The sequence below is a fragment of the Rhinolophus ferrumequinum genome, chromosome 5 (genome assembly GCF_004115265.2).
Source record: "Rhinolophus ferrumequinum isolate MPI-CBG mRhiFer1 chromosome 5, mRhiFer1_v1.p, whole genome shotgun sequence".
NCBI classification, from domain to species: domain Eukaryota; kingdom Metazoa; phylum Chordata; class Mammalia; order Chiroptera; family Rhinolophidae; genus Rhinolophus; species Rhinolophus ferrumequinum.
This window is the reverse complement of record NC_046288.1, coordinates 86716818-86744453: the sequence shown is the minus strand read 5'-3', so window position 1 is coordinate 86744453 and position 27636 is coordinate 86716818. Positions and strand designations below refer to the sequence as shown.

General features: G+C 54.6%; 1 protein-coding gene and 1 long non-coding RNA gene across 3 annotated transcripts; both read left to right on the top strand.

Annotated features, from left to right (window-relative positions):
* The first annotated feature begins 375 nt into the window (after positions 1–375).
* Positions 376–27287, top strand: RNF4 (ring finger protein 4). Of its 2 annotated transcripts, XM_033105919.1 has the most exons (9): positions 376–504; positions 11345–11503; positions 12654–12845; positions 14234–14348; positions 16272–16351; positions 23751–23760; positions 24079–24238; positions 24788–24836; positions 25315–27287. In XM_033105919.1, the coding sequence occupies exons 3-9, from the start codon at positions 12708–12710 to the stop codon at positions 25462–25464; spliced, it is 702 nt and encodes a 233-aa protein (XP_032961810.1). In that variant the 5' UTR covers positions 376–504; positions 11345–11503; positions 12654–12707; the 3' UTR covers positions 25465–27287. The 2 variants fall into 2 exon arrangements, with proteins under 2 accessions (XP_032961810.1, XP_032961811.1); XM_033105920.1 differs by lacking the exon at positions 12654–12845.
* Positions 16358–22969, top strand: LOC117022163 (uncharacterized). The gene is made up of 3 exons (XR_004422998.1): positions 16358–18470; positions 20230–20294; positions 20925–22969. It is a non-coding gene; the product is annotated as an uncharacterized LOC117022163 (long non-coding RNA).
* Positions 27288–27636: the final 349 nt, after the last annotated feature.

The following is a 27636-nucleotide window of genomic DNA, read 5'->3' as shown; positions in this document are numbered from 1 at the left end:
CAAAGGCCTCACTAACGGGAGGAAAGCGACGCCAGGAGCGGAGCCTGAGCGTACCGGGTATTTGCGCCGCGGGACGGCTGGCCTGAACTAACGTTCACCTACGCGTATGAGCTGCCCGACGGCCGTGTCAGTTCGCAGACCACAACTCCCGAGAGGTCTTGCGGGCGAGCGCTGGGGCGCCGACCGCGTCTCTCGCGAGAAGACGGGAGTTTGAGCTCACGGGCGTAGGCGGGGCCGGAACAAGGCGCTTTTCAAAGTGGTAATAGATGGTTTTTTTGTCCAATAGAATTGAAAATATACCTCCTCGACCCGTAGAACGCGGGAGTACGGGCGGCGGCATCCAATGGTGATGCGAGGGGGGCGGAGCTGAGGCCTCCGGAGCGGAAGTGGATCGGTATTGAGGCGGCGGTGTGTCGCTGGAGGGCTTCTCAGCAGCAGTTTTCGAAGGTGCATCCTACCTCGAATGCGTCGGCGGTGGCGCCTGCCGGACTAAACCAGTTTCAAGTACGTCCATGCTTCGCGGGGAGGGAGCGGCAAGCCAGGCCGGGCAGATTCGGGCTTCGGGCGGCTTCGCGGCCCAGGGAGCCGCCTTAGCGCGGTCGACCCCGCTCGGGCCCCGACGCCCGACCGGGCCTCTCCCGGAACCGCAGGCTGGGCTCGCCCGCCGTCCGCGCGGCTGCACGAGCCCGGTTTGGCCCGTGCAACAAGTGCGGAGGCCACCTTGGCTTTTCGCTGCCGGGGCGGGCAGCGGCCACGGCGCTCAGTCTGCAAAGTAGCCGGGGAAACAGGCTGGGAGGGGGAGGAACGCGCCCAAGGTCACTCGGGGAGTCGGGCAGGGCGGCCCAGGGCGGGGGGCTGTGTGGGCCGTTCCGGGGAGACCTAGGCAAGGTTTTTGTTCCCCGCCGACAGCGCCTCCTTTGTGTGTTCGCGCCGCCGCCCTGCCATCGTGGGCCTGTGAGCCAGCGCGAACCGCGTGGCGGAGCCTCCTGTGGACTTGGACACTGCTGGGGGAGGTGGGAGTTGGGCCAGGGGGCGCTCAGCCCGGGGCCGGAGCATAGTCAGTCCTCAGCTTCCGGTGGTTGGAGGAACCCGTGACTGCTGGGGCCGGTGGCCCAGACCCCGCCCCTTAGGTGCCTGAAGGTGAATCAGGGTCCGACGCTAAGGCTGCAGACCTGAAACATGTCCTCAGTGAATGCCATTTTCCACCCTTTGACCCGTCGAGGGAGGAGACTGGAGCCCCCGGTAGCCGTTTTTGTGGGGTTTTGGCTTTTATCCTTGTCCGTGCCCATCGACGTTCGCAGTCATACCTTTGTTCTGCTTCTGCGGCAAGTCCTCGGAGCCAGAGTTAGGGTCTCAGCTCTGCAGTCAGCCTAGGCTGCCTCAGTGGTTGGGGTGACTGGGGCGGGCTGCCCAAGGTCACACAGCCAGCTAGCTGCCGGCGGAATGAATCTAAAACCGCGTTTTCCTAACTGCAGGATTAGGTCTTTGAGTTCAGTGACCAGGAGTTTTGGGACCTCTGGTAATGAAAAGGAGAGACGATGAAAGAAGTCTTTTTTTTCTTTTCTTCCTCTAGTGATTTTTTTTTTTAACGTGTGGGGAGAGACATGTTGGGTTCAGTTTTATCTATGAATTTGAGATGAGATGGGAACATTCAAGTTCCCATCAAGAAAGATGTATTATTGCTGGCTTTTGTATTGCTTGAACTTGAGCTTCCAACTCTTATTCACAAATATTGCTTTATACAGTGTTAACCTTTTTACAATGATCACCCCCTCCAGCTTTTTTAGACATTGTTTTTCTAACTGCCCTCTTGAAATTTTGGTGCTGCTTACATGTATGCCTTCTTGTGTACTGTATGCATATCTATGCTTTCTCCATAAAAAGAGGGAGATCTTTTTGCTCCCATTTGAGGATGCATATTCTAAATCACATTTTTAAGGTTGTGTGTGCCAAGCTTCCTGCTTGGGGTACAGCAGTGAACAAAATACAGGACCTGGTGGGGCTGAGGCCTGAGGGTGGAGGGAAGGAGACAAGTTCCCTGAAGTGGAAATACAAACTGTTCAAGAGATGGGACTGGAAAGGTAAGCAAGAACCAGGTCTCAGGTCTTTGGTGTACCTCCCTGCTGAGGAATTCGGAATTTGTCTTAAGGCCAAGTGGGAGATCACTAAATTGAGTCCTAATCAGGGAAGTAACCCAGTTACATTTGCATTTTAGAAAAATCACTGTGCTATGAGAAGGATGGCTTAGAAATGTGGCCGAGACTGGTGGCCTTGGGACCAGTTAGGAAGTGAGAAAAGGGTTGCTTGGATGAGGGAGTCACAGCCAGTCAGGGCAGTTTTTAAAGCCTCTTTACTACAGGCTGTTAGCAAAGTCCACATCTAGTAGTCTCTACCCCCCCACACCCCAATTTCTGGAAAATATGTGCACGAGGTGATTGCTTTGTATGCTGTGTAAAAATGGCTTGGTATGTTCTATGTGTGTTACATTTCTTACCTTGAAACAATTGCCCTACTTTCATTGTCCCCAAAGACATTGTCCCCAAAGTAGGAATCCTTGAAGGACAAGGCTCCGGTAGAATAATATTACAGGGTTGATTTTGTTACTAAGATATAATTCCCGTGTGTGCCCTTCTGACTTGTCTTTTCTAAATAGCTGGTTTTTCAGCAGGACTTTGGGAGTTGAGAGCAAGGCATTTTGAGGTTTCCTCTGAAGGAGGGAGCCCCAGAGCCCCAGATGCTGTACCCCGAGGTCAGATTTCAAGTGAAAGGAGACCTGGCGTCAGGACGGAGGGTGCCCTCCCTGGATTGGGGATTTCCTTGCAAGTGTTTTTTCGGGGTGTGAATAAGAACTGGCACTTTTATGGAATACCACACCATGCAGAATAGGAAAGGCCTGGAAAAGATGCAAGCTGAGTCTTATCAGTAGCTTTCTTGTGCAAAAGAGAAATTGTGACCATAAGGCTTTCTGGGAGTTTTCTTTTTAAGAAGCCACGTGGTCTCCTGGGGTACGCACTGCAGAACGGATGCACCTCCAGATAGCTGAGTAAATTGGCTTTCTCTATAGGTTGGTTTGACATTCACAAACTTACAATTAAAAGGAAACAATGTCCACGTGACATTACTAAGGGTGATGCCTCCTTGTTTTGGAATCGGAACGACAGGTCTTCCCGTGTTAGGAGCGTGATGCAGCTGTCTGTAGGGGTGGCTGTTGGCTCGCAATGGGATGGCGTCTGCTGTTGAGCAGCCGCCATTTTGGCTCTTGCAGACCCGCCTGCCAGGTAGCTGTGGCTCGCTCCATTTCACCTGTCCTGAAGACAGGGCGGTCAGGTCGCTTGCTCAAGGTCACACAGGTGGTAAGCAGACCTAGCCTTTGAACCTCAGGCTCCATCTTTCTTCCTTTTGCTTCACTTTGTTAGGTCATCCACATTTTTCTGTGGTGGGAAAGCACATGACCAGTCTTTTTAGTAGCTACAAATACTGAACAGAACTTCACAGTGGGGGATACTTTTATGTTTCTTTTTCTTTGGAAGTAACATTTCCCCAGGAGGAGTTTGACTATAAAAATCCTCAAGAAACTAATTTTCAGTGATTGCATTGTATTCTGAAGACTATTCCTGTTCCTGAGGAGTCTCTCCTCCCACCCAGCAAGGGTAGGCGGTCCAAGGGCCTGGGCATTTGTCCTCTGCACCTCACCTCGAGGTGCTAGACGGGTGCCAGATGCTGCTGCTTGCTGTAGCAGCAGTGAGACTAAAATATGCTTCCTTTCTAAGCACCTTGATGTTTTTCCTTATTGTTCTGGCGTCTTCTCCCTCCAGGTTGGAAATGCCTCAGGTAGAGAGGTTATCCTCTGGAGGATCATCTGTTTCTCAGTCTCCCTTTGTTTCCTGATGGTGGCTGTTCTCACTGCAATGGCAGGCTCCATTTCCCCATTCGTCGTTTCTCCCCCTCAGAAACCCTCTGCCATCTCTGTCGAGAATCTGATGAGCTTGATCATTTGATTTCAGTGGGAAAAGTGGTTATTTAGCCAACGTCTTTGTGCTTCGAGGGGATGCGTGGTGTTTGACTTAGAATTGTGACTATTGTATTGAATACAGCAGAAAAAGTGGTTAGATGAGGGTCAGAAGTCACCTTTGAGGTAGGCCTTGAAGGATGAAGGAGTCCCTCAAAGTAGGATGAGGGGGGTGCCCCTGTGTGTATCAGATTGTGGCACTGTGACAGGAAAGAGCCTGGAGTGGGTGACACATCCAGGGTCCGTAGAGTAAAGTAGTCGGTTCTGCCTTAACTGCTTGTTTGGAAACGTGAATTAGTTTCAACAGGATCGGTCAATTAGGGAACAGTTTGAACACAATGGGAATTTTGCGTTTGCTGTGCATAATTTCATTTATGGGAAATACTGGGTGGACATAGAAAATGAACCTCGTTGAACCAAGCCACACGTAGACTGTGGACTGTCTGCACCCCAAACATCTCCCAGCCGTCTCAGCTGATTTTGTGTTGCGAGCCCCGCCCACGCAGCTCTGGTGTTTCATCATCCGCCCCACTTCCCAGACTCAGAGGCTGCAGGCCTGGTAAGGTGCTGTGGTTCCGGTAGGTAGTGTGCATTTCTTAACCGTTAATATGTGGCAGACGGTGCTGCCATTTTTGTTAGGTTCTTACCGTGTGTGTGTCATTGACAAGAGTTGTTGAGTGTTGTGCCCCAAACCCATATTTTCCCATAAGCCCTAGGAGTTTCTTGTATTGCATGGTGAATTTTAGGAACACCTGTATCTGTGACAAACTGCAAATGAGGCCAGAAAGGTTAGGGAGGGAGGGCAGGTTGGCTGTACTATATGAAGGCAATGGGTTGATCATTTGGGAACATTTTCAGTGTTTTTGGGTTTTTAGAGCCTGGCCGTCCTTTTAGCTACCATGTGGAGCTTGTGTAACATTCTCCCTACTGCCCACTCTGCCTTTTCTCCGTGTCAGACACGCCGTTTGTGGAGGTGCTTCCCGCGAGCCAAGGGCCACTGGCTTCGGTTTTACTCCTCGGTAGTGTCAGCTGAACAGGGAGGGTGTGGATCTGGGCCTCTGCTGCACACCTGCAGGCCCAGGTGTGCAGCCCCACTGCCAAGATGAGTGTCTCCAGAGAACTGGGTTTGGCAGCCTTTTGGGCATCGCTCACTTCCGTTCGTTAGCCAGCTGCCTGGGACTGGAAGGGAATGGCCAGCCCCCTCTGTGCAAATGAGGGGACTCCCACTGTGGGGCAGCACTCAGCAGCTGTGTGCTGGAGGGACAGGTCAGAGTCTGATTTGTCAGCTTCTGGCTCCCCTCCCCTAGTGCGTGCACCGTGGCCATTTATAGTGGTTCTCGATTCATTCTCACTCCGACCCCACCCCACCCCATGTTCAGTAGAGGTGGTTAAGCTCCCTTGCTGGCTTGCTCTGCAGGCTCCATGCTCTGCAGACTCCATGCTCTGCAGACATTTACACGGCCTCCTTTGAGTCCTTTGACCACGGGTCCTTGACCCTGGAGAAGAGGGCAAGGTTGTTGATGCCTCGGGACCTGAGGTTGACTTGCCCAATGGCCTCTGCTATCTTTTCAGCCTCTGGAGAGAGGGATCCTAAGGTTTCCTTCATTATGTTACGCTTGCTGCTGGCCCCCAGGAATTGCCTGATTGTATGACCAGCCCCCCAGATCCCAAGCCACCATAGTTGAAAGAAAACTAAAAGTTAGGGGTGAGAGGTGGAGAAGCCCCCCAGCCTGGCGTCCTTCCATGCTGCCCCTTCTGGAGGAGTAGTTGTAGGCCAGTAGCCAGCTTCTGAGCTGCCAGGGTTCACTGGTTGGATTTGGCGTGTTCCCATCGCTCTCCCTGTTGTGAAGGTCCCCCAGATCAAATGCTGACACAACCTCATCTCATCAGACGTGGCTGCGTGGCCGTCAGAGTTGAGGTCCGCCCCAGGCCCCAGGGTTTCACTGGCAAGAGGGTCAACCTAGCATTTGGGGGGAAGTCTTCATAATGCTGCGTGTGAAGCTATAGAGAAATTTGTAGGAACAGCAAGAGCCCAGGGCACCGGGCAGCTGGGGGTCCCCTGAAGGTGACTGAGCACCTTCCAGACATTTTGGGGCCGTGCCCTCTGCAGACCTTTCTGAGTATTTGACTGAACCTTGTCTGTTTAATATTTGCTTGAACCTTGTCTGTTTGAAATAGAGGACTAGGTGAAGTTTAATTTTTTGGTTGTGGTAAAACGTACATAACAAAACAGACCATTTGAACCATTTTTAGGTGTGCAGTGGTGTTAAGTGAATTCACACTGCAGTGTAGCCATCACCACCATCGTCTCCAGAACTTTCTCATCTTCCCAGACAGAACCTGTTCATTGAACAATAAGTCCCCCTGCCCCAGCTCCTGGCAGTCACCGCTCTGCTTTCTGTCTCTGAATCTGGTGGCTCGCGGTGCCTCGTCTAGGGGAGTCGTGCGCTGCCTGCTCTTCTGTGACTGTTTCACTGAGCACAGTAATGTCTTGAGCCTTCAGGGTTCATCCACGTTGTAGCACGCAATCAGGGATTTCCTTTTCAGGCTGAGTAACGTCCTTGGTACTTGTTTTGTCATGGATTTTTGGAAAGTTGGAGTTCAGTCTTGCTTCTTGACCCTTGTACCTCAAACCTCAAGGCCTGGGTCACAAGCGAAAGCACAGCGTCTCCAGACCGGAACAGCTGGGTTTTTCTCTAGTAGACGCAGCACGTAGTCCTGATGGTGCCACGTTGGGTGGAAAGGAAAGGCTCTCCTGAGTGACAATCACTACGCAGGCGGGAGGGCCCCTGGGATTTTGCTGGTTGCTGGTGGTGGCTCCTCAGAGTCGGGAGGTGACTTTGTGACAGACGCAGCCACTGTCACTGCAGGCCTGGTCTGCTGCTTTCTGTGTTTGCCAAATCCATGTGTCTGGGTCTTGCTCATACCTCCGGGAGCTCCGTGGGGTGGCCGCTGAGCCTGCGCTCAGAGGAAGTGCCTGGGAGAGGGCCTCCGGCCGCCTCAGCCTCGAGGACCCCAGCGGACTGGCCGCGTTCATCGTCGGCGCTGAAGGAAGCCTTGCTGAGAGCCGCAGGCACGTGCCCCGGCTCTCCCTGGGGTTGAAGGTTGGCTCTGCTCTCCCACGGGCGCAGGGAGCCGTGGTTTCTGGCCTTTCTGACACTGCACAGCTGTGACTTCACCTCCCGATCGTCTCCCAACTTAGGGCACGTGCTCTGTGAGCGTCTGTCACATGCACTGTTTCTAGTCCTGGGACAGTGCCTGACCCAGAGTGGGCACCGTAAATAGTCACTGAGCGGCTGAGGTCCCCTGCAGGTGCTGGAGCCATACTGGGCGCCTCGTCAGCGTGGCACCGCCGTGAGGTGAGGCTGTGGCCCCGGGGCGGCGCTGCCCGCTGCGTGCCTGCCGGCTCTGCACCGGGCCCTTCACACAGCAAGCGAGAGGCTCTTCTCTGAAGTACTAGGCCTGGCTGTCGGTGTGACTGTGGCACTAAGTTCCATTTAAGAGGCTTGCAAGGGAAAGTTACTGGCAACTTGAACGCTCATTCTGGGTTCCTGAGAGGGCAGGTGGTGCTGGGCACCGGGCATTGCCCGGGCCTTTGGGCAGCATACAACAGCGGGCCTGAAATACCCTTGGTCTTTTACCACACCTTCTGTAATCCCGCTTCTGAAATGCCATTTAGGGAAGGACGTGAGCTAACATGGGATGAGTGTGTTTATGGTTCAAAGGGGAGGTGTGAGCCCGCCAGCGCCTGACCAGGCCCCGACTACTTGGCCTTCCCTGATGACAGTGTGGCGTGTAGGCCTCTCCCTGCCATCGCCACGCTGCCTTGCAGCCTGCCCTGGCCAGCGTGTCCACACTCACAGGAGAGACTGCTCGTAGCTGCTGTACGCTTGTCACATGGAGTGAGTGACCGATGTGTGCACAGCAGCTCCCTGTCGGAAGGGGCGCAGGCAGCCACCTTAACAGCGGGATGGCTTGGCACTCGTGGGGCCGGTGAGAGGAGTTAGCGGGGGGACTTCCAGGGGAGACTGTCAGCGTCGGCTCCTTGGCCTGCTGTGCGCCTGCTGGGGTGCTGGGCTGGGGGCTGCAGAGGGGCCGCCTCCTGTTGGTGGGGCACCCCACCCCTGCCCACTTTCTGCTGACTCTTCCTTTCTTGGCTTGTGGGAAAACCGTGCTGTGAGGGACAGTGATAGAATCCGGCTCCGGTCTTAGCACTTCCCGCTTCCTGCCTGCCTCGGTCTGACCGTTACGTGTGGGCATACTCACGTAACCGTGTCCACGGTGCGTCACATACACACGTGGTGACATGTGTCACATTCCTCCTCGAGCTGGGGGCCGTCTGACGTGCCAGCCTCCAGCCATACAGAATGGTCAGCGGACCGCTCACTCGGTAAGAGCACAGAAGCACCAGTGCCACCCACTCCCCGGCCATGCAGCCTGTCGCCTCTTTCCTCTGCACTGCCACCACCTCCAAGCCACACGGCTTTCGACTGTCCCCTCACCGGTCTGCATTCTGACTTGTTCCGTGTCCCATCCGCCCTCAGAGCACACAGGTGACAGATCTCTGATTGCGTCTAAAGCGCCGATTCCCCTGCCTGTGGGGTATGCCCTTTACAAACTCCCCTCTCTCCGCCTGACTCCCCAACTTGTCACCCATTCTGCAGGCTCTGCCTGAGCCTTTCAGCTCCCTTTGGACCTTTCTGCCTGGACATCTGACATCCAGCATTTCTAACACTAAAGCCATCTGCCCTCAAAACCTGTTACCCTTCTCCCTTCCCTAGCTCGGTTTTGTGGATACTGGTGATTCTGGCATAGTGTCTGTTTAGAGTATGGGTTCTGGTGTCAGAACGCCCTGATGTAAATCCAGGCTCTGGTGTTTACTAGCTGTGGAGCTTGGGCAAGTTCCCCTTGGTCATCCTTAGCAGGTGAGGAGAGGGTCACGTGAGATGGGGTTTGGGAAGGAGGCGCCTGGCACATAGTAGAGGTAACCTCTGAGCTTTAGCTGTTGTTAGGTTCTTACTATTGCAATGGCCTCTGTCGTCTGCATGACCCGGAACCCTTGGCAGATGGTGAGGGCTCCCTTTCCCACACGCCCTAGCCTCTCCGTCCTGTACGCTGCCCTTCCACGTCCCACACTGCTCTGGGAAGGCCCCTTCTCCCCACCTGCACCTGGTATAACCAGCCCCTTGCTGGGTTTCCCTGAGGCAGCCTTCCAGCTCTCTTGTCCTCTGACCACTGACTCTTACCATCCCCAACGAGAAACAGGCAGGTTTGGAAGGCATCGCTGGAGGCCCGGCCTCGGGTGTGGGGGATAAGGGAAGGGTGGGGGTCTTGCTGGGGCTGCCGGGGTGCAGGAGGACAGGGAGGGAGTACAGGCCGAGGAGTGGGGGCACCTCCGGGGCAGTCACAGGAGGCGTCTTTACCAGCCGTGTTGCAAGCCTCCGTGTGAAGCAGGTGGGAGGCCAGAGACTTAGGGAACGCAGAAGCGTTTCCCTTTCTCAGCAGGGAGAGACCTTCTCCCTCCTGTCAGCGATGTGTGTCTGTCTTCTCAATTCAAAGACACGCCATTGGGGTAGATGGTTTTTCTCCACAAAAGCTGCATCGTGGGTGTACGCCCAAATGTAAGCCACTTCTTGGGTCGGGAACAGGAGTGTGTGGGAGCCTGGGGTTGTCTCCGGCCTGGGGCTGGTCTTGTGAGTCCTGCGCGGCTGTGGGCTGCCTCCCCCGTCGGTGCAGACCCCGTGGAGAGTCTCCGTCCTGGCCAGAGCCTCCTCCCTGAACCTCAGTGTGAGTTGAAGGCTCAGGGCGTGAGGTGTTGCTTTGGGAAGGATTTGTGCCATTCTTGAGGGACCACATGTGGTCCCCTGGTTTGGGCAGCCTGAGGATTGTCAGGAGATGGCAGGCCACAGGCCAGCAAGTCTCCCCGCAGTGAGTGACAGCGGTGAGATGTCCCCCCTCTCAGCCCCTCAGGCTCAGAGCGGATAAGGAGGCGCTGGCGCAGGCCCTGCCGGCTGGGTGGCCCCTTACAGGGACAGGCCTCCTCCGGCCCCTCTTCGTCCTGCGTTCCTTGCACATCTAGCTTGCCTCCCTCAGCTGCCTTCACTGCCGAATTGCCAGGGCAGGAGCTGCGCTGACAGTGAGCGAGGTGGGGAGACGGGCAGCCGTCCTTCCTGGAGCGGGCTGCGTGCAGTGTGCCACACTCGGTGCTGCTGCGCTGGGCCTGCGCGGCTGTGGCAGGTGCTGTCCTGTGTGGCGCTGAGGAACCGCCCAGGGGCATAGCGAGGGCCGTGGAGGTGACTGACCCAAGGCCTGGGGAAAGGCCGCTGTGGTCAGCAGCGTGTTCAGAAAGGCGGGTTGGCAGCAGTGTTGAGGGGTACCAGGAGGTGGGGCGTCTGTTAGGGGGAGGCAGGCGCCCTGGGTCTGAGAGAGTGGGCCTGTCATTGCAGCCGCCGTGATCTCCCTCGATGTCTACTTTCCAGCTCCGAGGCCATTGTCCTAGGCCAGTGGTTCCATGGTGGCCTCTGGAGCAGCGCCTGTCACCCACGCCTAGGAACCTGTTAGAAATGCGGAATTTGCACCACTTCCCAGACCAGCTGCGCAGAAACCGGTTTCACAAGAGCTTGAGTTTGGAAACCACCGTCCTGGTGCTGGGCGACCCCAGGGCTTCCCCCCAGGCTCAGGGCTCCTTCTGCACCGGTTACAGCCTGGCTCCTGGCTCCACCTTCTTCTCTTCTTGTTTGCCCCTTACCCACTGCGTCCCTGACGCTGAATTTGCTGTGGTTGGCTGCCCGCCCCCTGAAACCCAGGGCCTCGTTCTCCAGCAGCCTTTGCCCCTGCGTGTTCCCCACCCTTCCCAGGCTTTCCTGCCTGGCTTTCTTGCCCACACTTTCTCAGTTCTTCTCCACTCCCCGTTGCCGGCCACAGAAGTCTCAACTGGGCACACAAGGTGAACCAGGGTGGTGGCTCTTGTGTCCTCAGCTAAATAATCAGCTACTCCAGAGGGTGACAGTGACTCTGGGCTCTGCTCCACCTGCAAGCTCTGTCCCTGCCCATATGAGGAGTCGATGAGGTCACGTGTGGCGGTTCTGATTCTCATCTTTTCCCGGCAGCTAGCACAGTGCTCTGCCTGTTTTCACCACTAGGAAGGAGGGCGGGACCATGGGTTTGGGGGCCAGGAGTCCGGTGTGCTGCGCACTTCCTCTGAAGACTGGGGTCAAGGACATGTTGCATCGCGTTTGGCGAAGCCCCAACTGTAGCAGGCCCGGTCGGCAGTCGCCTGTGCGAGGCTGGTGGTGCAGATGGCGCGGTCATCAGCTTGATGTCTTTGTGTTTCAGGACTCGAACATACGGGGCGTCTGTGGCCCTGCACATGCCCGTGCTCGCCGGAGGGTGAGGAGCCCGCAGGCGTGAGGGTCGGAGACGCTGGACTTCCTGCACGCCGTGGGACCCATCACTTCCTCTGTGGGGCAGCCACCAAAGAGCACAATGAGCACGGTGAGCGGTCAGCTCGGGGGTTTCTTCTCTGGGCCGAGCAGCGCCCTTACTCCTGTGGCCCATTAGGGACGGTGGTGTGACGGTGCTTCTGCGTCACCCTGGTTGGGGACCTCCAGTGCTCATGCTGACTCGTTTGTCTTGTTGGGGTCCAGTGTCCTGCGGGGTGTTCTGGAAGAAGGCTGAGCAGGAGTGGCTGAGGGTTTTGAAATTCTGTCCCCGTTCTAGCCACATTAGGGCTCTGGCTTATTTAATCATTTACAGCCCAGGTTTCCAGTTCTTGGTCCGGTGTGAGCGCAGTGGTGAGAATTCTCTCACTGAGCCACCGGAGCTGCAGGTCGTTGTGACTGTGTCCAGAGCTTTTATCAGACTGCACAGAGGCAGCTCTGGTTTGCTGTAACCCAGGTGTCACCTGGTCCCTCGTGCTGCAGAGAAGGTTGCCTGAAGGCCCCCTCTCCAGTTTACTCCCTACTGACAGGTTTCTTTAATGGTCTGAACTCCAGACTCCTATCAGGTGGACCACGTGTGAAACAACCTCGTTCTCTTTGCAGACTCCAGAGGTGCTATGAGTGGCAGGGGGCGGGGTGGGGTGAACAGGAGTCAACACCCTTCAGATTCCGTCCCTTGCGCCGCGTCCCTTCCTGACCATGCCCAGCCCCCACTGCGCTCCAGGCCCACTCGTCATTCATCCACGGAAGGACCTTTATTTCGCTGGACCTACAGTTTAAAACGCAGATGACCTGGCACCTCGTCCCTTAGGTGCAGATTGCTGCTGCAGCTCGCTCGCCTGTGGGGAGACGGGTCCTAAGGCTGGGTACCTCCCCTCTGAAGGCCATGCGGCCCAGGCAGGATCTGGACAGTGATGTAGCCTTTTTATTATGAGTGTGAGGAAGCTGGTGAAAATGTCCTCAGAGTGGTGTGCGTAACTTAGGCTTGAGTGGCTGTGACAGCTGTGGGCCCCTGCGGGCTCTGCTGGCAGGAAGGAGGGGAGCCATGATGAGAGGGGTTCTCAGATACACCAGGTGTCTGGCCTGGGCGAGCTGACAGCCGCCTCCTCCCTGCCCTGGGGTAACACAGGTGGAGTTGCAGCAGCCGAGGGGCTTCTTGGGAGGAGGGGGAGAGTGTCCTCATAATGGAGGTGACTTTCGCATAGGTTCCTGAAAGCTGAGTGAAGCCAGGCTGCGAGGAAGGAGGACGAGTTAAAGGCATGGAGCGGCCGAAAGACGATGGCGGGGGGCACATCACTGCAGTGACCATGACAGGGCGCTCGGGGTCCAGCACCTGGACTTGGCCAGGGCCCATGGCTGCTGCGGGACTTGCTCAGTGGGGACCGGAAGCCACACAGGTAGCTGGTGGGGCCCGAGGGCTCCTATTGAGTGCTGTCTGCTGAGAAAGACTCGGTCCGTTTCAGGGGAAGGAAGGTCCAAGGACCACGTTGCAGACCATGGGGTGGACGTTAAGGAACCCTCAGTAGTCTGGCGGCTGCTCGGGAAACCCCTAAACACCGGCCATCCCCTCAGCACCTCCCAGCACGGGAACTGCTGCTGTCGCTTCCTCCCGGCCTCCTGGGTTGGTTCCCTGACTCTTAGAGCCACCGGAAGGTTCTAAACCCAGTCCTTGATAGAATCGCGGTCAGAATGCCAGCGGAATCAGGCTTCTGTGTCCCCTAGCGAGGGCTGGGCTGGGTGATGGGTCCCGTGCAGCCGTCACCGGCGGGGTCCGGTCCATCCAGACTCTCCAGGGACACAGTACCTCCTCGTAAGGCCTTTAGGGGTTAGGGTAGCGACGGCCTCTTCCATCTGTGCTCAGTACTTTATCATTATGACAGCTCTGCGAGGTGGGGCTAGTGAAGTTCACACTCAGTAGTGAAGGAAGAGCCCTTACCTGTAGTTAACAGGTCAGCCATTGTGAAGCATGGTGGGCCCAGTGCCCTCGCTCGCGGAGGGGACAGGACGAGTGGAGAGCACGGGAGCCAGGCTGGGCTGGCCGTGCAGGAGGAACTGGGTGACAGCTCAGTTGGGAGGTTCTGTCCGCCCCCCCCGTTCTCTTGAGGAAGGCTGCAGGGGGCTTGTTCTCAACTTGTGTGTCAGCCAGGTGGGAAATGGTGGTGGCTGGAGGTGTGGCCCAAGGACTGGGGCGGAGTCCGGGCTGCAGAGAGGCCGGTTTAGATGCTGGGTCCTCCCAGGCAGCCACTGGGAGCAGGCTGAGGAAACCGGTTCTTTGAGTTGTTGGGGGCAATTGGTAGGGTAAACCACCCTGGATCTGTCCTAAAAGCTGAGAGGCCAGATTGCCCAAGGGAAGACCTTCTTTCCACAGTGGGCAGGAACTTGGGGAACTGTGGGTCTTTGGGCTAAGAAACAAAGGCTCCACGAGGCCAAACACAAGTTCAAGGAAGGTAGGTCTGTGGTTTTTGGTTAGAAGCGGGGTTTCCGGCCAACTCCTGGCCTGGACCAGGGGCTTGTGTACTTTTGACAGGCCGATAGTTTGATAGGATAAGCTTTGCTATATGGCGTTTGTGTTCACTATGTGTTTGGGGTGATTTATCTCTAAAGATTCGGTTCCTAGAATCACAGGTTTTGAAAGGACAACCCCCCCCCAACCCCAGGTCTGCTCACTGGCCTGCTCCTCTTTTTTATGAGTTGAACTATTCCTGTGCTGATCTTTTTCTTCTTCTTGCTGAAATCCTATCAGTCAGGAGCTCATGGGACTTTTCTTTCCCCTGGGTACCCGCAGAGAAAGCGCCGTGGAGGGACAGTAAATTCTAGACAAGCGCAGAAGCGAACTCGGGAAGCGGCCTCCACCCCTGAAATGGCCTTGGAAGCAGAGCCTATAGAACTCGTGGAAAGTGGTGAGACTGCTGGGGACCCCGTGACCGTGGGGGGTTGGTGTGTACAGCGTGGGGGCGTGGGTGATCATCCGCACTGGGGCCATTCGGTGCCCAGCACTGGCCACAGCCCTGGGGCCTAGAACGAGTTACACAGCCCGTCTGAGCCTCAGTTTCCTCATCTGAAACGGGGGGTGAGGTATAATAGTACCGGCTGCATAGAGTTGTTACGACCCCGGAACAGGTGCAGCATGTAACACACACCACACAGGCTCTGCTCACGTCGCTGTTTTGTCAGACTTACAGTCTCAGACTCGCCTGTGCTAACACCTTCCAGCTAAACGGGAAGGAGCTGCCCTCTGGTGCCCTAGGAGCTGACGGCTTTGCAGCGGCTGCTTGCCCAGCCAACCAGCCAGACGGCCAGACTCCGGGGCCAGGCAACGGGGAGACGAGACGCCCTGGGCCCCCTTGCTGGTGGAAAGCGTGTCTCCTGTGAACTGCTCGGATTTCCTCCTGTCTTTTCATTAAAGCAGGACATTGCCCCGGAGCTGGCGTGGGGCCGGAGCTGTCCGGGTTGAAGGGACTTTGGTGTGGGTGGGGCTAGGCTTGACTTCCCCGCTGCCGGCTCAGGGAAGTGGCATGTGGCCTGAATCGAGTCCCTGTCCTCCGCATATGGTAGTAAGATCACTACCTGCAAACTGACTTTAAGAGAAGCAACCTGTCTCAGGTACATTTCGTGGGCCCTTCAGAGTACTGAGGTCTCATTTTTGTCTCTGGTCTCTGAGTTGCACTCCTAACCGTGGATTCCTAAAAGCCTGCACGCTGTGCCCCGGGCCCCACCACCCAAAGCTGACTCCCCGGTGGCTGGTGGCTGCATTCAGCCGTTCTTCAGGAGAGGCTGGTGTGGGGTTCCCTGTCATGCCACAGTGGTCTTACCAGTGTGCGTACGTTTGCACCAGCTGCCCACGGGAGCGTTGATTTTTATCTGTAAGAGCCAAAAATTGTGTCCACCCAGGAAGGGATTGGTCTATACATTACGGTTTATCAGTATATAGGCTGTTCTTAAAAGAGTGAGGTCATTTTGTATGCATTATATTGGACATCTTTGATATAGTGTGGTTTTCATTCCTGTGGAACTTTGATAATACAAGAAAATAAAATAAGTTTGAATATGCTAAATAAATAACAAGTCACCTCCCCCAAATACTACTAAACAGATGCCGTTTGCAAAAGTCCTGCCCTCGTTACTTTTGCACGTTAGTAATTGAACCAATGGATGTAAATCCTCTTGTGGTTTATAGAGGTGAAAGCTGTCCTCTGCCTTTCGTTCCCACTGGCCAGACGTAAGTGCTGGTGACTGTTTGGCGCACACTCTTCCCCACATTGTCCTGTGCTCCTGTGGGCACCACAGTGTACCCTCAGGCTCAGGCAAGCTGCAGGACACGCCCGACCCATGTTAGTGTGTTGAGGTCCAAGAGGACCCCTGTAACATAACTGATGAAGGTGCTGGGTGAAGTGTGGCTTGAGGTCTGTGATTAAATGGCAGCCATCAGCTTCCCCTGCTGGGAGGGCAGGTCCATCCAAAAGGAAGGCCCTGGGCCAAGTGAGCCTCTGCCCTTCCCAGAAGCCCCGCCTCCCCTGTGAGGGAGGGGGGAGGGCACCAGGGTCAGCCATGTGGCAGTGAGGCCGCGGATACGGGTGCACCTGCACAGACACCCCCCCAAGGGTGCCTTTGTAAAAACCATCTGCCGCCACTCACAGCCAGTCTGGAAGGGCACTGGCTGGCTGTTACCCCTGAAAGGGGATTGGTCCCGATGCCCCTGGCATTCTGTCCTTGAGGGGTTTCCGTTTGGTAGAAGCCTGTGCTCTTTGTAACCATGTTAATGAAGCTTGGAGCACATGCTCTTTCTTTCCTCCTAACGTGTGTTAAAATGTTTTGTTTGGAAGCTGGCGACGAAATAGTGGACCTGACCTGTGAATCCCTGGAGCCTGTGGTCGTCGACCTGACCCACAATGACTCTGTCGTGGTAAGTGTGGGGACTGTGGCCCTGTCGCCGGTCACGGTTGTGCTGGAGAAACGTGTGTGTGGGCTGACTGGGGCCCACGTTGGCCATGTTTCGGGAAAGGCTGCGTCGCCTGTGGACGGTGGACCTGTGTGTCCTGACCTTTCCACAGCTGACACGACGCCCTTGGGGGCGGCTCCGAGGGGCTCGTCTCTCTTTCTCTCTAGTCTCTGTGGACACTTGACACCAGCTGTGTGACCTTGGGCAAGTTACTTATTGTTCACAGTGTTCATAAATAAAACGGGGACCTGCCATCATGTCGTGGTGTGTTGTGAGGACTAAGAGACCCTGTAGTTGGCAGAGGGCCTGGCACCTAGTGCCCGTCGTGGTCGTCCACCTCCAAGCTGGTCAAGCGGGGATGTGTGTGCAGCACAGGGAAAGTGCTCGAGTTCCAGGAGCAGTGTCCTGCAGGACGCAGGCCCCCGTGGTGGCTACTGATGCCGTGGCTGTGCTGTGACTCCCGGGGGAGGAGTAGGGGGGGCTGCTGCTGCCCTCTTGCCATGGCCCCCGTTACTGACTGTGGCAGGGAATGCCATGCGGCCCTGGTCTGCTTGGAGGACACATGGAGACGGCAGGGTGCGCCCGTGTGAGGGCTGGGGGTCTGGTCGTCCCACGGCCTGCCTATGCAGGAAGCCTTGTTCGCACTTTTGGGTTCAGTGTGTGCTTTGTGGGTGGAGGTGATGGCACGTTCGGCAGCGTTGGGCAGGCGGGCAGCAGGTACGGTGGGGCTGGTGGCGGAGTTTTCCCTTGGGGCCCACTGGGCTCGGGGTCATCCTGACGCCGAAGAGGATTGTGCCAAGGGGTTTCAGGTCTGGAAAAAGAAAAGAGTGAAGACAGGACTTCCTGACAGATTCAGAGATTTTAGACTCTGGTCTCGATTTGAAACCAATGGGCTGTCCTGTCGCGTGTCCATGTCGTCCTGTCCCCATCCCAGAGGAGAGGCAGCTGAACTTAACAAGCTGTTAAACTGCCCCAGTGATGAGACGTGTGCTTGGGACGTGGGCTCCTAGAGGAGCGGCAGTGTCCCGGGGATGGGCTGGCACTTTGTGACATAGAGTGGTCCCCAGCTGGGCCTGGTTAGTGTGTCCTGACGTCCATATGGGCACTTGGCTTTGCGGCCAGTCGCTGTGGCGCCCTGGGTGTCTGGACAGGTAGCTGGGTTTGGCAGCTGGCTGAAGCCTGCCGCCCCGTTGCTGGTTAACAGGTAATGGTGGTGCTGTCTTTCCTCCCCAGGGTGCCAGGCCCCGGGGATAGTCAGTGCTCTGCTCGCAAGACCTCACTCTGTCAAGGAGACACTGATTGACCCTGTTGGGTGACACCGACGTCATGATGTCCCCTTCCATGCCTTGATTGTGTTTTGATGACTGCCCTCACTTTTTGGGTTTCCCTGAGCTCCCTACCTTTCTCCTTTCTCCCCAGGCGAATGGACAGGAAGCTTGGAGTTGGGGCAGCTGTCCTGGGAGGGGGTGGGTGGCCCAAGGCCGGCAGGTAGGTAAAGGGGAAGCAAAAGTCCTGGGTTTTGGTCACTTTGGTCAGAGGACTTATCTTATTGTGGCCTCTGCTCCCAGCCATAAAACAACTGTTTGGGATGGAATATCACTCCTTATCCTGTTCCTTTTATTTTTGTTATTTTAATAAATCCAAATGCCAGTTTTTAAATTTACAGGAAAACACCAGAGGCTGAAATTCTCACTCACAGGGTTCAGGGCAACCTCTGGCCTCAGATGTCTGCAGGAAAGTACGGGGTGGATAAATGCACCCGTTCCCAGATTGGGGTGGTCTCTCCAGTTCCAGCAGACTCTGGGAACGGGCTGCGTGTACCTTGAGCCCTACCTGGGAGTCGCTGTGTATCTTTAAACTGAGTCTCTGCAAACTAGGAACCCGGATGGCATCAGAAACTTGGCGCAGACTGTGTGTTTTTCCAACTCGCAGAGGAATCCAAAGCCCCAGTGATTAGGAGAAATGAAAAATGCTACAAGATGCATAAGACTTTGAGCATCTCTGCTTTGATTTTTTCCCTCAAAATTAACTTTTACTTTTGGCATAGCATACCCAGAAGAGGCTGTCACTGCTGGGTCCCCAGGTTTGTATATCTTTGATTTTTACTTTTCCCGAGAGGTGTGCTAGCTTCCTTTCCCACTGGTGTTGGGGTTTCATTCTTCCACGGCCTCACCACCACTTGACTTGGAGCCAGTCTGATGGGTGGTTGCCCTGTAATACCCCACTGTGGTTTTCCTTTGTTTTCCTGTTGGCACTGAACACCTTTTCATGTTTGTTGGTAGTTCATTTTCCCCTTTCCTGAAGTGCCTGTTGGAATTTTTAAAGATTTTTTTACATGGTGTATATACAGCTTTTAAACTAGCTAAAGAAACTGAACTAGAACAAAGTGATCCCTTTGCCTTTTTTAACTGAATTTTTTCTTACTCATTTTTCCTTTGGGTTATCTGCCTTGTCAAGTTGTAAATACAAGTCTGCCGTTAGTTACGTTTTGTACTGCCTGCCCAGAGGCTTGCTTTTTCTCTCTTTGGCTTATATACAGTGGTTTTTCATTTCAGTACAGTTGAATTTATCCGTTTGTAGGAGAAAAACTTCATATTATAAAAATATTTTCTGTGTTCTACAAGTTTTACTCTTTTGCCTTTCACATTTAGGTCTACAATCCACATGAATTTTGTGTATGGTTTTAGATGGGATCTTTAACACCTCTCAGTAAAGTTTTATAACGTTTCCTGTGGTTTTGTAAGTCTTTTGTTAGAAGATTTATTCCTGGGTACATAATATTTTAGGATGATACTCAAAATGGTATTTTAAAGTTGTTTGTTTATTTTTACGATTTGCTGATATAATGAAATGCAATTGATTTTATCTATTGATTTTTCTTTTTTAAAATCTAGCTATTCTTAATCTTAAACCTTTTGGATTTGTATATCCACAAAAGATATTTCCTTTTTTTCCTTGCTTTCTGCACTGGCTGAGAAAAATTCAGCAATGGATGAATGAAAACGGTAACAGTCACTGACATTCTTGTCTCATTCCAAATCTGAAAGCATCCTTTCAAAGTTTCACCATTAATAAGACCTGTGCTGTCTGGTTTTTGTTTGTTTATACCCTTTATTAGATTGGAGAAATTTCTCTCTATTTCCTGTTGGGCTACAAGTTTCATCAGGAATCAATGTTGAATTTTAACAATTCTATCTAATGATAATTTTTCCCCTTTCACGTGTTGAAGTGGAGAATTGATTTCTAGCACTAAACCGATTAAACTAAACCGAGTAAACATTGTGATCGTGACATTATCTTTTTATACCAGAGATGCCAAAAAAAATGTATGCACATGATTTGTATTCATCTTTCATTATTGGTACATAGCGAGTATTGCAATTTTAATACATGTTTTTCCTTTCTTAAAATGTATATACATTTCTTTGGCACGCTCTGTAAATTGCTAGATTCAGTTTGCAAATATTTTATACTATACGATTTTTGCATCTATTTCTATGAGTAAGATTGATTGGTCTGTAATTTTTCTTTTGTACACATTCCTTATAGGGTTTTGGTGTCTTTCCAAAGTGAATAGGGCACCTTTTTTTTCTGTTCTCCAGATGATTTTGTAAGATTGGAATTATTTCTTCTTTGAAGTTTTGGTAGAACTCTGCAGTGATGGTACCTAACCCAGAGTTTTAATGAGTTTTAGTAATTACAGCTTTTAGGAATTTGTCGATTTCATCTAAAATTTTCACTTTTGGCATAAATTTGTTCATGTTGTCTTATGTTCTGTGGAATCTAGTGATGTCTCCTTTTTCATTTCTGATACTGGCTGTTTGTGCTTTCTATCTTTTTAGATTAGTGTTATCAGCTTTTAGATCTTTCAAAGGATCAACTTTTAGCTTTGTGGATTCTTTGTCTTGTAAGTTCATTTTCATTCATTGATTACTTCTTTGAGTTTATTTTGCTGTTTTTCTAACTTATTAATTTTCATCATTTCTTTTCCAATAAATGCATATAAGATTATATTTTCTTTAGCTATGTCCTGCAAATTGTGTTATTAGTGTTATACATTCAATTTAACATTTATCAAATTCATATTTTTTAAATTCCAAACATAGGGAATTCTCTCTCTTTCTCTCTTTTTTTTTTTGTTTGTTTTGTTATTCTTTACATTATTGGTCAGAAAATAACATTGTCTGTGAGTCCTTTGCTGTTTGCGGAGACTTACTAGCCACTGGCCTGCACAGGGTGGCTGGCTTTCACGAGGTAACCTGCCCCCACAGTTCCTGCCTAGGCTTCAGTTTCTCTGTGAGGCATTCAAAAGCACTCTTCAATTTTTCAAGAATGTTCTGTTGTTTTTCTTTTTTTTTGGTCAGGATTATTGTATTCCCTTTGCTTTTGACCTTTTTTGGGTACCTCTTTATTTTAAAATATGTATGTCTTATGTTTTGTTGTTTTCAGTGGGAAAATTGATAGAAATGCTAGTCTGCCATTTATTGGAAATCTCTGCTTATGTTTTTCCATCCCCCTTTCTTACCTGGTTTAATAGGTGAGTTAAAATATTCCGGCCACTTTTCATGAGCATTTGCAGTCTGCCAGTCTCTGCTCGGGCTTGAAATGGTGCAGTGATGGAGAGAGACTGGCTCCCCTCTTTAAGAACTGAGTCTTTAATGGGTATTGGCTTGGACTGTTGCCCCTCATTGAATTTGAAAACATTGTTTATTTAACGTCTGTTCGGTTTTCCTGGAATCTTTGTTTGGTCTGTTTCCGTCCTGCACTAGTGAGTCGCTTGTGAATGCTGTGCCATTCACCGCCTGGTGTCTCATTTATGAGACTATTGAAGGGCCCTGCCCGTCTCTGTGTGCGGGTGGTGAAGGGCACGAGGGGCACATGGTGACTGTGAGAGTGAGCGGGCCAGCAGAACTGGATGAGAGAAGAGCTCAGACGTCGTACCAGGAACTGGGGAGACAGTTGTCCGCAGAATCGGACGGGATTTCCTACAGGACTGGAGCGTTGATGACAGCTCGTTCTTCCTGGCACTCCTGGCAATGCTACAATGATAGCATGTGTGACTGCATGATGTGTGTGACGATGGCCTGAAGAGCAGTCTTTGGTGTGCACAGTGGTTGGAGATGGCAGTTTTGTTCCAGTGGAACAGTGGACAATGCTGAGTGGGAAGACTGTCTAAAGGGGTCGGCTGCTCAGAGGACACCAGTGGTTCCCACTGGTTCCCGCTACTTGGTTCTGTGCCATCGTTCACCCAGCATATGGCTGTGGCACTAGGAGGTACCTAGAATACCCCGCGTTTTGTCTAGCGCTACAAGGGCTCGTCCTCCCCGCTGACCGGGGTGGGGTGTCAGCACTTGCAGGTGTTCTGAGGCTCACCTGTGCTTCAGACGCTCAAAGGGATCACCTGCCTGGAATCACTGTGCCCAGGTGCCCAATGCCTGTTCTTCTCCAGATGGCTCCATGCCCCTCAGGTCTGACCTGAGCTTTTCTGTGGCCGAGAAGGAGAAGCCAGGCTAACGGAAGTGGAGAGCGTGAGTCTGATGTTGGGCCAGCGCACCAGCCCTGCCTCGGCTTCTCACACCCAGGGCTGGGGACTGGCTGTTGTTTTGGTTTGATTCTTTGTTTCTTTTGAGACCTGGCTGCCAGAGGAGGGGCTCCAAAGCTTGTGCTGTCCCTGTGTCCCTCTGTTTGTTCCTGCAGTCACCCCCCCCAGGCAAATGCTGTGGCGCCTGCACGCTCCAGCAGCGCACTTGCAGACACTGGCCAGGACCCTGGACTTGCTGTGGTCCGGCCTCTGGGTGAGGGAGCATCAGTGGTAGGGTGTCTGCCAGCCTGAGCCTTCCTTCCAGCTGGGAGGTAGCACAGGGGCACGGGACAGGCGTGGAGCCAGGCTGGGGCACCGTTCTTTGCCCTGGGGCTGGAGGCCTTCTCTCAGAGCTGTTCTAAGGCCAAGTTGTCACCAGTGAGGGAGGCTGCTGGCCACGGTGTGCCCATTTACCCGGTAGTTAAGTGCACAGCCCCTGCCGTGTGCCAGCTGCATCCTGGGCCCTGGGCCTGGGCAGCATGTGGTCCTTCCTGGGGGCTCAGTGTTTGGGTCTGGCCCTGAGCTTGGCACTGGCGGGACGTGAGCTGGGTCCGACTCACAAGAACCTGTGGACAGCCAGTTCCCACACACTGCCAGGGAGCCAGTAGCGTCATACTCCTTCCAGGTGAATCCACACCTGGTCCGTGGTCCATCTGGTCCGAGGGAGGTGAAGGCGTGCAGGCGCTCTGGAAAGCCGGGATCATCCTGCCACAGCAGAAGGGCCTTCTCTCCTTTTCTAGAACTTCCTAGGGACAGCACCTCTGCCAGCCCGAGCTTTCCTTCCAGTAACATGGCCCCAAGGAGAGGTCGACAATCCCCCGGTTTCACGTACAGGCAGCCTCCTGCAGGAGCTCCACATGGGGGATGTGTTCCTCTGCCAGGTGCAGACCTGCATGCTTCTTCCTATGTGGGAGCCATGTGGACCCGTGGGGCTTCAGGTTGGAGCCCGGAAGCCACTTCAGCTGTTGGGAGCCGTGGTTCTGACCCAGGGAGGAGCTGCTTCCGGCAGTGAAATGGCGGGAGAAGCAGGTCTCCAGAGTGACTGCAGGCACCTTGGCCTTGACCTGCCGTGGGTGGGTCTCCGCAGGACAGGGTGGCCCGTGCCCCTGCCCTGGCTGTGAGTCGGCAGCGCCTTCTGGAAGGAGCAGACCGCACACAGCAAGTGGAGGGCGAGGGTGTGAGCTGACTGGCCTGCTTGGAAACTGTCGTCACAAAACTAGTCTGAATGAGTTGGTAGTAGTCAGGTGCTGGGCTTGTCGAGTTCTCGGTAACGTTTTCCTGGGCCTCAAGATTGCAGGGTGGAAATGATGGCAGTCCTCGGTGTGGGCCACTCCCCTTGGTCCCTGCATGGCCTACATTTTGTTTAGTTAATTATTTTTAACAATATATTGAGCACTGTAAACCCTCCCAAGAAGTGGAGTCTGGTTCTTGGCTGCAGCGTGGAGCTAGTTGTGGGCCCTGGGGCCCAGGCCTTGTCTCATTTAGTCCTCACAACAGCGCGGGGAGCTGTGGGCACGGTGCCATTTTTCAGAAGAGGAAGCTGGCTCCCAGAGGGTAACTTCTCCAGGTCACATGGCCAGAAGTTCCCAGAACCTCACTGAGCCCCTGTGGGGAGGCGGAGGCAGCGAGGCTGCCACCATGGGAGGCTGTGCTGGCCCCCGGGGGGAGAGTTTGCATTTGAAACAAGAAATGCTTCGATTTTATCATTTACAAGTTCAAAAAAATATGGAATGCTTTGTGTCAAACTGATTGTGTCTTTCTCTCTTTTCTCCTTTTTAAAAGATCGTTGATGGTGAGTGGTTTCTTGTCTTGTTGGGATGGGATGGAGAACTGACATGGGGCAGGGGGCGGGTGCTGCAGGCCTTGCCTGACCTATGGGTACAGAAAGGCCAGGTGGGAAGACACCTGAATGGGCTGCTCATACCTGCCAGCAGCCCTGTGCTGGCTGTGAAAACGTCATCCCTGACACTGGGCTACAGGCCTCTGGGTTTTGAGGAAAGCCCGCTCCCAGGTGGTGTGCAGCTGGGTGTGGCCTTTCCAAGGTGGGAGGGATGGGGGTGAGGGTGGGGCAGCTGGAGGCCTCTGCCCTGAGCTGGGACTCACGCCTTAGAAAGGAGGCGGCCGACCAGGACCGCCAGGAGGCAGCGCCAGGATCAAGCTGACAGCTGCGTGGTGAGCAGTGACGACGAGGAGTTGTCCAGGGACAGGGATGTGTACGTGACCACTCATACTCCCAGAACCACCAGGGAAGAGGCCGCTACAGGACTAAGGTACCTGCGTGCCCCCCGCCCTGCTGCCCCCAGGCTGGGACTGCTCCATCGCCAGGAAGCCCCTGGCCCTGTGGGACCTCCTTGGCCCCTGGAGGTGGGGGAGTCCTCTTCCCCGGCTCCATTTCACGTGGGGAGGGCCCGGGTGTTAGGAACACTGGCCCTTCAGCAGGTGTCCTGAGCCCAAGGTTCGAGAAGGGCGTGTTGAAGCGTCTGCCCAGCTGCGGGGTGCAGGTAGGGATGGTCCAGAACAGGGCTCCACTGTCCCCTCTGTGACTAGCTTGTGCGAGGCACCTGCAGGCGGGGTGTGAACGCCCCAGGCTGGTGGCACACCGTCCACCTGATGTGAACAGACCCAGTGGCCCCCCGCCCTGTGCCACAGGAATGCTTGGGGTGGGGGAGGCAGGGCGACTTGGGTTGTCTGCTGCCTCTCGTTCGTATCTCGTCCTTTTTCGCGTGGCCCACGCCGCACCCCTGGGGGCAGCCGGCCTTGCAGAGGCTCCCCGGGGCCTGCACTAAGGCCGGGACTGACCTGGCACACTGTGATTCTAGGCCCTCGGGGACTGTCAGCTGTCCCATCTGCATGGACGGGTACTCAGAGGTAAGCAAGCGCCACGTGGCTTCCCGACTGTCTTGGTGGCAGGACGAGATGAGAGGCCTCCTCCCTAAGTGACACGTGACCCCTCCAAGGTCACGCCTGGGCTGGCATGAAGGGAGTGTGTGTGAAGGGAGGAGGTGCCAACTCCTCAGGCCCTGCAGCCTTCCCATCGGGCCCCTGAACCCTCGGCACTGCCCTCCCGTGTGCCCACACAGCAGCGGGGTCAGGGGCCCGGGGGCCCTCAGCGGCTCGGCTGCCGCTGCCCGGCTCCTGCGAGTGCCGTTGGCAGAGGGACCCCACCGGTGTGCACAGGTGTCCTTAGTTCTCCCTCCACCTCCCTGCCCTTCTCCGGCAGCCTGGCCCTCTGCCCCTCCCTCTCCTGTCACCTCGGTGGGCGGGGCTGGTGGTGGGACAGGAGCTGCTGCTGGGAAGGGAGCCAGGGCGCCCGTGAATTCACGCTGGTCCTTGTTGTGTCTTCCAGATTGTGCAGAATGGACGTCTCATTGTTTCTACAGAGTGTGGCCATGTCTTCTGCAGCCAGTGCCTCCGCGATTCCCTCAAAAACGCGAACACCTGCCCGACCTGCAGGAAAAAGATCACCCACAAACGCTACCACCCCATTTATATATGAAGTGCTGAGGGCCACTCGGGAGGAGGGCACATGGGGTGGCTCTCTTAGGCCTCGGCCCCATTTCCCGAGCTCAGAAACACTTGTTTCAAAGCCAACGTCTGACACGTAAACTGCTCTTTTTTTCCCACCCCCTGGCATCCTTGCGTGACCTCTGGTTGGACGCTGTGGAGCGAGCCAGGACCCTGCCAGGCCGGGGTCTGTGTCTTCGCACTGTTGGGTGGCCCAGGCCCAGGCCGGGAGCGCGAGTCAGACACATTAGGACTGAGAATCACGGTTCCAGCCTCTTCCCAGAATCTGCACGATTGCCAAGAAGTTTGCCCCGACTTCCTACTGGCAGTGTCCTCGCCGAGGGGCCTGGTCAGAGCACGAGCAGGTCCGCCCAGCTCTCCCGGGCGTGCTACCTCGTCCCAGGCGTCTGCCCGCCAGTGACCCAGCCCGACACGGTCCAGCGGCCTGAGGACCCCATGTGTGAGTGGCCCTGGAAGGACCAACCACTGGACTTTTTTCCCTGAGAGTCAGAGGTGACCGTGACTCCACCAACACCTTCGCGGTGACGCACAGGGATCTCTGCAGGGCAGTCCCCATTTCTAAGGAGGACATGTGCAATAAAGCCATTCTCGGCCTCCTTTCAGCAGCCCAGCAGATGTAGCTGTCCGTCCTCTGGAGCAGTGCCTGTCCCGTCCACCACCTGTTCTCAGGACTCACCCGGCACCGGCCACCCAGGGTCCATGGGGCAGGCATGTGGCCGGGTCCTCCCTTCTGATAAAATGCGCCCTGTGTGCCACATGCCCTCTGTCCTCAGTCCCACTGCCTGATAGCCCCTCAGCGAAGACTAGAAGAAGGCGGCAGTATTTGTGGCCTTATCAGCCGCCATGTCCACGCTGCTGCTGAAGTCCCAGCTGCCCATGTCTCGAAGAGCTCGGCCCCTGCGACTGGCTGGCACGCTGGCCTTCCCACCCACCCTCCCAGCTGACACTCATTTCGGAAGCTGCTCTCTGGCCGTTGGGCTTTTGACTCCTAGGTTCTGGTGGCCTCTCCTTGCCAAGGAGCCCAGATACCGCCTTAGGTGTGACAGCCTCGGGTCTTCAGAGGCGCCAGCGTAGCCAAGCTGCCCCTCAGCACAGGGCTTGGGGTGACGTGGGGACAGGTCTGCGGTGCAACCCGCCTGCACCTCTGACTCCTCACAGGGCTCCAAGCCAAACCAGCAGCCTTTGCGAGAAACATCTTCACGGCGGGATGGGGCCGCGTCTGGCTTTGCAGCAATAACTGGCCTTCAGATTTCCTTCTGAAGGAGCAGGGACTCGGCACAGATCACTTTATAAACGCGGCTGAAGGAGTGTCCCTCCTCTGTTTCATTCTGCATCCTGACTCACGTCCAGTTAGAGTGAAGGTCATTTGGTACTTGGAGCGGAGGGGGGGGCGGGCCACTGGGCGGCCGCCACTGGGCGACGTGTGTGGTGTCCGCCCTCCCACTGCTCCCTGCCGCTTCGTCCCTTCTGCGTTTCATGGAGCACTCTTTTGTTACGTTTTGACATTACCCCGACTTCAGGAGCCAAGATGACCATGCGGTCAGAATCTCTTATGTTTTATGCCTAAGGACAAATGGCTTATCATGAAAGTTGTATTCATACTAAATTGGGTAAAATGTGTAGTTTCTACTGTTCAGAAACTAAAATCGGAAGAGGTTAGTATGAAAAAACCCTCCCCCTCGATGTACATAGTCCATCCAAATCTTTGTCACATTTAAACTGTCCATGGAGTCAGTCTGTTTTGGATCCTCTTCTAGTGAGTGTTACAGATGGAAATAAAACCAGTAATTTGAACCAAGTATCTTTTTTGTGCATTCTTTCACTCTTTGGGATCGATCCCCGCCTTTTGTGATTCCCTCTGCCTCACCAGTGGTGTTTTGCATGTGGAGGGTCCTTGTTGGGCTGCCCACCTGGGAGCCAGCGGCTGGGCTCGAGGCCTTTGTGGGGCGTTCTGTGCAGCAGGGCCACAGGTGCAGCCCCAGCCACCCAAATGGAGCCGGCTTAACCTCAGCCCTAAGGAGTGAGTCGGCTGTGGGGCTCGCTGCTGTTTGGCCAGTGCCAGCGCAATGCATGGCCACCCAGACACAGCGTTTGCCCTCTGCGTTGGCATGGGGACCAGGAGTGTGTGGTGCGCCAGGGAGGC